At 45.0% G+C, this 7500-nt stretch overlaps 1 protein-coding gene across 15 annotated transcripts in view; it reads left to right on the top strand.

Moving 5' to 3' along the window:
- Window positions 1-7500, top strand: part of LOC109905169 (peripheral plasma membrane protein CASK) — a 211574-nt gene that overhangs the window by 153208 nt on the left and 50866 nt on the right. For 14 of the 15 annotated variants that reach the window (XM_031800690.1, XM_031800747.1, XM_031800735.1 and 11 more), the window contains one exon: window positions 5421-5498. In XM_031800690.1, coding sequence (XP_031656550.1) covers window positions 5421-5498 — 78 coding nt within the window. Of the gene's footprint in view, window positions 1-2153; window positions 2673-5420; window positions 5499-7500 lie in introns of those variants that run through there. The other variant, XM_031800743.1, reaches the window with a different exon arrangement.

The raw sequence follows: 7500 nt of genomic DNA, 5'->3' as shown, positions 1-7500 counted from the left end.
ACAATCATACAGTCTCTCCTCCTCTGACAATCATACAGTCTCTCCTCCTCTGACAATCATACAGTCTCTCCTCTAACAATCATACAGTCTCTCCTCCTCTAACAATCATACAGTCTCTCCTCTAACAATCATACAGCCTCTCTCCTCTAACAACCATACAGTCTCTCCTCCTCTGACAATCATACAGTCTCTCCTCCTCTGACAATCATACAGTCTCTCTCCTCTGACAATCATACAGTCTCTCCTCCTCTGACAATCATACAGTCTCTCTCCTCTGACAATCATACAGTCTCTCTCCTCTGACAATCATACAGTCTCTCCTCTGACAATCATACAGTCTCTCTCCTCTGACAATCATACAGTCTCTCTCCTCTAACAATCATACAGTCTCTCCTCTAACAATCATACAGTCTCTCTCCTCTGACAATCATACAGTCTCTCCTCTAACAATCATACAGTCTCTCTCCTCTGACAATCATACAGTCTCTCCTCTAACAATCATACAGTCTCTCTCCTCTGACAATCATACAGTCTCTCCTCTAACAATCATACAGTCTCTCTCCTCTGACAATCATACAGTCTCTCCTCTAACAATCATACAGTCTCTCTCCTCTAACAATCATACAGTCTCTCCTCTAACAATCATACAGTCTCTCCTCCTCTAACAATCATACAGTCTCTCTCCTCTAACAATCATACAGTCTCTCCTCTAACAATCATACAGTCTCTCTCCTCTGACAATCATACATATTCTAATAACATATTGTCTGTTCCCCTGCCTCTCCTCTCTCTCTCTCCATTTCAATCTCTCACTCTCCAGTACTTTGTCTCTCTCTCTTAATTTTTTTCTCTCTCTCTCTGTCTCACTCTCTGTCCCACTCCTTTGACAGTGTTTTCTGTGTTTTGTCTGTCAACCAGAACTCATAGCAGCCAGCCAAACACCAAATCTCTCTGCTCTAGAGGGAACCAGTCGTTCACTGCCATAACACACACACTGCCAGGGAAGCCAGGCTGCGCTCCTCATGATTTCATGCCACATTAGTAGAGAAGCTTTCTGGCTGGGAGAAACATGGTGTGGTGTGTGTGTGTGTGTGGTGTGTGTGTGTGTGTGTGTGTGTGTGTGGTGTGTGTGTGTGGTGTGTGTGTGGTGTGTGTGTGTGTGGTGTGTGTGTGTGGTGTGTGTGGTGTGTGTGTGTGGTGTGTGTGTGTGTGTGTGTGTGTGTGTGTGTGTGTGTGTGTGTGTGTGTGTGTGTGTGTGTGTGTGTGTGTGTGTGTGTGTGTGGTGTGTGTGTGTGGTGTGTGTGTGTGTGTGTGTGTGGTGTGTGTGGTGTGTGGTGTGTGGTGTGTGGTGTGTGGTGTGTGTGTGTGTGTGTGTGTGTGTGTGTGTGTGTGTGTGTGTGTGTGTGTGTGTGTGTGTGTGTGTGTGTGTGTGTGTGTGTGTGTGAGTGTTACTGAAGGCTAGCTGGCTTGGAGGAACTGGATGCTACTAAAGTGTTTAAAGTTCACTTGAGGCCTGTTGACTCTAGAAAATTATCTTAATCCTGTCAGGGTCTTGGGAACACTTGAAACCTTTTATCACAAGACCAACATACAACAGTTAACGTCAGCTTATGGCAGCTGATTTACTGCAACACAGACATAACACAAACCCTTATCTAGGTAAGTTGGCTGGCGAACGATAACTAGCTGACACACAGAACAGTTTGTGTCATGCCTTCATTAAGGCAGTTGTTTTAAGCTGAAACATATAACGACGTACATCCAGACCTCTGTTGACCCTGTGGGCTGGTTTATTTGGTTCTTTATGAGTTAGCGTTAAGCCTTGAGAGCTACGGCAACAATATCTTAAATCTAAGGATGGGGAGTCTGGAGGGGGTTGGGAGACGGAATTACCAAATAGTGTTATAAAAGGGTTGATGGAGAATGGAGGAAGGGGGGAGGAGGAAGGAGTCAGTGAGGAGGAAGAGGTTAGGGAGGAGGGAGGAGTTAGGGAGGGGGAAGGAGTTAGGGAGGAGGAAGAGGTTAGGGAGGAGGAAGGAGGAAGGAGTCAGTGAGGAGGAAGGTGTTAGGGAGGAGGAAGAGGTTAGGGAGGAGGGAGTTTGGGAGGAGGAAGGGGGGGTTAAGAAGGGAGTTAGGGAGTTAGGGAGGAGCCTGCCCCAGGGGCTGAATGGGTGCAAGATGAGAAGTAGAAAGAGACACTCTCCCTGGGAAGGCCTTTCACTAGGAACCTGTTGCTGCAGATGTCCATTCAAATCCCAGACCCAGCTGAAGAGAGAGCGATATAGAGAGAGCGAGACCATACTCCTGCACTGAAAATTGAGAGAAGAGTGAGCCAAACTCAATCACTACAAAATTGAGAGAAGAGCGAGCCAGACTCCATCACTGAAAAGAGCGAAAGATAGAGCAACCACAGACTCTTTCAACTGAAAAGAGAGAAAGATAGAGCAACCACAGACTCCATCACTGAAAAGAGAGAAAGATAGAGCAACCACAGACTCCATCACTGAAAAGAGAGAAAAAACCTCCACATTGCTGCTCTGAAAGCCACAGAAAGAAGGAGAGCGACATAGAGAGAGACCCAGCCTGAAAAGAGAGAGAGAGAACAATGGGTGCTATTGTCAGGCCTTTCACTGCCTTTTCTCCAGGCTCCAGACTCCTGCAGTAGGCTATCTGTGAGTACATCTGTAGGGCTGACGTTACCATCCTCTCCACTCAGACACAGAGAGGCTCAGAGAAACTACAGATCCACTTGGCACGGAATGGACGTACTGTAACAGTAGCCTACTGAAGTCTGGATGCTAAGCTAGTTTAGCGCTTATTGTGTCTATTCTCTTCTCGGTTAGGGTGTGTGGCTACTGCTTGGGATCTGGTTGGTGAGTCGATCTTGTTGCTTGTGTGTGTGTGTGCGTGTATGTGTATCAGTGGTGTATTAGCGTGACAGTTAGCCTAGCGGTTGAGAGTGTACCCTGTGTGTTTTAACTTGAAGGTGAAAGTGAGTGTTGGGCCAGTAATCGAAAGGTCGCTGGTTCAAATCCCAGAGATGACAAGGTGAAACACTGTTTATGTGCCCTTGAGCAAGGCACTTTACCCCAATTGCTCATGTAAATCGCTCTGGATTAGAGTGTCTGCTAAATGACTCAAATGGGATGGACCAACCATCTTCTCTTTGTAAGGAGAAGATGGTTGGTTGTTTTCACTGTGACTTCAGACATAACAGTGATGTAACATGACTGTGTGTGTATATATATATATATATATTCACTTCATATGATAATTACATACCATTCAGCAGATGCGTTTACCAATGCGACTTACAGTCATGCATGCGTTTGACGTATGAGTGGCCTCAGCGGGAAATGAACCTACAACCCTTTGCTTTGCAAGCGACGTGCACGAGCAACTGAGCCATACTCGAAAGCAGTTACAACTGTTTTGGTAACACTTTCCTTGACACCCAGTGTAATAACAAAAAATGGCTACTTTGAAGAATCTCAAATATTAAATTTATTTTGATTTGTTAAACACTTTTTTTGGTTACTACATAGTTTTGATGTCTTCACTATTATTCTACAATTTAGAAAATAGTAAAAAAATAAAGAAATACCCTGGAATGAGTAGGTGTGTCCAAACGTTTGATTGGTACTGTATACTCGGGCGGCAGGGTAGCCTAGTGGTTAGAGCGTTGGACTAGTAACCGGAAGGTTGCAAGTTCAAACCCCCGAGCTGACAAGGTACAAATCTGTTGTTCTGCTCCAGGCAGTTAACCCACTGTTCGTAGGCTGTCATTGAAAATAAGAATTTGTTCTTAACTGACTTGCCTAATTAAAAATGGTATTGGTATTCGAACACAGCTCTGGTCCTCCTACAGTAAATGAACAGTCTGTTTTATAAGAAAAGTTTAACAACGGAGCACTTCACAGACGGCAAGCAGCAGCAGGTGAAAGAATGAGCTGGGACACAGATTAATAATATGTGGAACATATTTGATCGAAAAGCAACATATCCTCTTCGCTGCTGAGACTTCCCTTCATAAAACCTACACTCACTCATAAGTGTGTGTGTGTGTGTGTGTGTGTGTGTGTGTGTGTGTGTGTGGTTCTAAGGTAAGGAACAGTAGGAGCAGACAGAGCATCTGAACTTTCTCTACTGCTCAGCCTCCCCTGTACACTCCCCACTATCACACACACACACACAACACACAGACATCTGTCTAAACATGGTTGATTCTATCTCCCACTGCCAATGCAGGCACCACAGACATCTCAAACATTCATAAATACTCTCCTTGTTTTCCCATAAAAGAACCCCTTTAAGGGAGCTTAACAATGACACAGCAGACTAATCCAGTATCTGAATATCACTGTGTGTTAGTGTTTATGTTTCAAGTAACACACATATTTGCTCATTACAAATAAGTTGACAGGAGGAGAGCCACAGGATGTCTCCATAAACAGTGCCGTTCCAAGCAGATCTGTAGTTAAGACTTCTAAGTGATAGGTGAATGAGGATGCAGGTAGCCTAGTGGGTAAGTGCGTTGAGCCAGTAACCGAAAAGGTCGCTAGGTTCAAAATCTGTCGACGTGCCCTTGAGCAAGGCACTTAACCGCAATTGCTCCTGTAAGTTGCTCTGGGTAAGAGCATCTGCTAAATGACTCAAATGTCAAATGTAGAAAGACACATGAACTAACTGTTATCAGCTTAATTGTTTTCATGTTTGTTATTGTTGCCTCATCTCATGGTTGAGACCAGTGGTAATCATCTCGTGATAGTGCTGTCTGCCTGCCTTGTCTCTCTGGTCAATGGGAGGACACAAGGCATACATGTCGGTCTAGGGGCTATGGCGAAATACCTATTTTGAAAGAGCAGTGTTGTCTATGTGTGTGTGGGGGGGGGGGGGGGGGGGGGTTATGCCAGTGTACTTGCTCTCTCATGATGTCAACTGCCCTCCTTTGAAGTCCAGAATTATTACATTATTCAACCCAAATCCCTATGAAAATCATGAATTAGTTATTGTATCGTAAGAGTCATTTTATTTAATGGCTGCCTTTTTAACTGAGCTCTGTTTCCCTCCTCTCGGCATTGTGACCTTCGAATCAGTCATTTCTGCTTGTCCTGGTTAGACTACTCACTGTGTGTACATTTTCTGTACCACAGGAGTTTGGTGGCACCTTAATTGGGGACGATGGGCTCGTGGTGATGGCTAGAATCAGTGGATTCTATTATTATTAACACATATGTTTAATGCCATTCCATTTGCTCTGTACCAGCCATTATTATGAGCCGTCCTCCCCTCACCAGCCTCCACTGGACACAGCGATTCAACGTCAACTGTTCAGAGAGAGAGAGAGAACCAACATGTATTATTCAGCCGTTGAACTGATTTTGTTGGTTTATAATGTTTTGTGTGTCGTGTTGTTTCAGCTTTACGACAAAATCAACACAAAGTCATCTCCCCAGATCAGAAATCCCCCCAGCAATACTGTACAGAGGGCCAAGGAGGTGAGAGCCTGCACACACACTCACACACTCACACACACACACTCACACACACACACACACACACACACACACACACACACATTGATACAATATTGTGTGATGTGCTTGTCACCATGCTTGTGTATAAGATATTATTCATGATGATTGATGACGTGATCAACTGTGGATCACCGCACGCTGCTTCATAATTCTCTGACCACACACTCCTGCTTAATCAACACGGCTCTAGCCATTAACACATCTCTCTACTATTCATTAGGTTCACTTCACAAACAGCACCCTATTTCTCATGTAGTGCACTATGTTTGACCACAGCCCTATGTGGCTCTGATCAGAAGAAGTCAAAACTGGTGCCCACTGTGTGGAATAAGGAATCTAACTCTTCACTGCTGTTCTCTACTTCGGCTTTCTGCTGCTTGTTTAACATTGGGTCAAGCTGGCCTGAGGTCAGTGTTTGAAGGAGTTGAACCTCCTCTCCTCTAACCTCTTTAGTTTTTTCCTCAAAATAACAACAACCTCGTAGCTATGTGTCACCAGCTAGGTAACAAACCTGGGTTGTCCACAACACAAAACTCAATACCATGTTAGCTTTCTGAGCTAAAAGCCAGCCGTTAGGCTCTGGGAGCTAACATGAATCTTCAGGTTTCAGGCAAGGTTACTCATCAACCACCTCCACTAAATAAGGACACATGCACGGCTGTCCAACTGGGACATGTCTTATGACAGCCCCAGCCAGCTTTACATTAGGATATAACTGTAACGTGGTGTGATGTGAGAGCTACACCCCAGTAAAGCACGGTGGAGGTGAAGTGGTGAAGTGGAGGTGTACAGAAGGGTGTAATTGTGTAGCTCAGTTGGTTGAGCATGGATCTCGCAAGGCCGAGGATTGTGGGTTCAATTCCCACTGGGGTCATGCAACAATATATGCACTCATGACTGAAAGTTGCTTTGGACAGAAGTCTCTGTTGAATGGCGTGTATTATTATAATATAAACTCAGCTGTCTTTTCAAAGAACATTTGTAAAAAAAAATCCAAATAACTTCACAGATCTTCATTGTAAAGGGTTTGAACACTGTTTCCAATGCTTGAAACATAAACAATTAATGAACATGCACCTGTGGAACGGTCGTTAAGACACTAACAGCTTACAGACCGTAGTCAATTAAGGTCATAGTTATGAAAACGTAGGACACTAAAGAGGTCTTTCCACTGACTCTGAAAAACACCAAAAGAAAGATTCCCTGTTCATCTGCATGAACGTGCTTTAGCATGCTGCAAGGAGGCTTGAAGACTGCAGATGTGGCCAGGGCAATAAATTACAATGTCAGTACTGTGAGATGCCTAAGACAGCGCTACAGGGAGTCAGGACGGACAGCTGATCGTCCTCACAGTGGCAGACCACGTGTAAACAACACCTGCACGGTATTGGTACATCCGAACATCACACCTGCGGCACAGGTACAGGATGGCAACAACAACTCCCCTTGTTACACCAGGAATGCACAATCCCTCCATCAGTGCTCAGACTGTCCGCAATAGGCAGAGAGAGGTTGGACTGAGGGCTTGTAGACCTGTTGTAAGGCAGGTCCTTACCAGACATCACCGGCAACATCGACGCACAAACCCACCGTTGCTCGACCAGACAGGACCGGGGGTGATGATCGGATTCGCTTTTATCGTTGAAGGCATCAGCGTTACACTGAGGCCTGTACTCGCGGGATCGATTTGGAGGTGGAGGGTCAATCATGGTCTGGGGCAGTGTGTCACAGCATCATCAGAGTGAGCTTGCTGTCATTGCAGGCAATTTCAACGCTGTGCGTTACAGGGAAGACATCCTCCTCCCTCATGTGGTACCCTTCCTGCAGGCTGGTGGCCACACCAGATAGTGACTGTTACTTTTGATTTTGACCCCCCATTTGTTTAGGGATACATTATTCAATTTCTGTTAGTCACGTGTCTGTGGAACTTGTTCAGTTTATGTTTCAGTTGTTGAATCTTGTT

Source organism: Oncorhynchus kisutch, linkage group LG2 (genome assembly GCF_002021735.2).
Source record: "Oncorhynchus kisutch isolate 150728-3 linkage group LG2, Okis_V2, whole genome shotgun sequence".
Classification (NCBI taxonomy): domain Eukaryota; kingdom Metazoa; phylum Chordata; class Actinopteri; order Salmoniformes; family Salmonidae; genus Oncorhynchus; species Oncorhynchus kisutch.
Note: the sequence above shows the minus strand (reverse complement) of the source record. Positions and strands in the feature narration are given on the sequence as shown.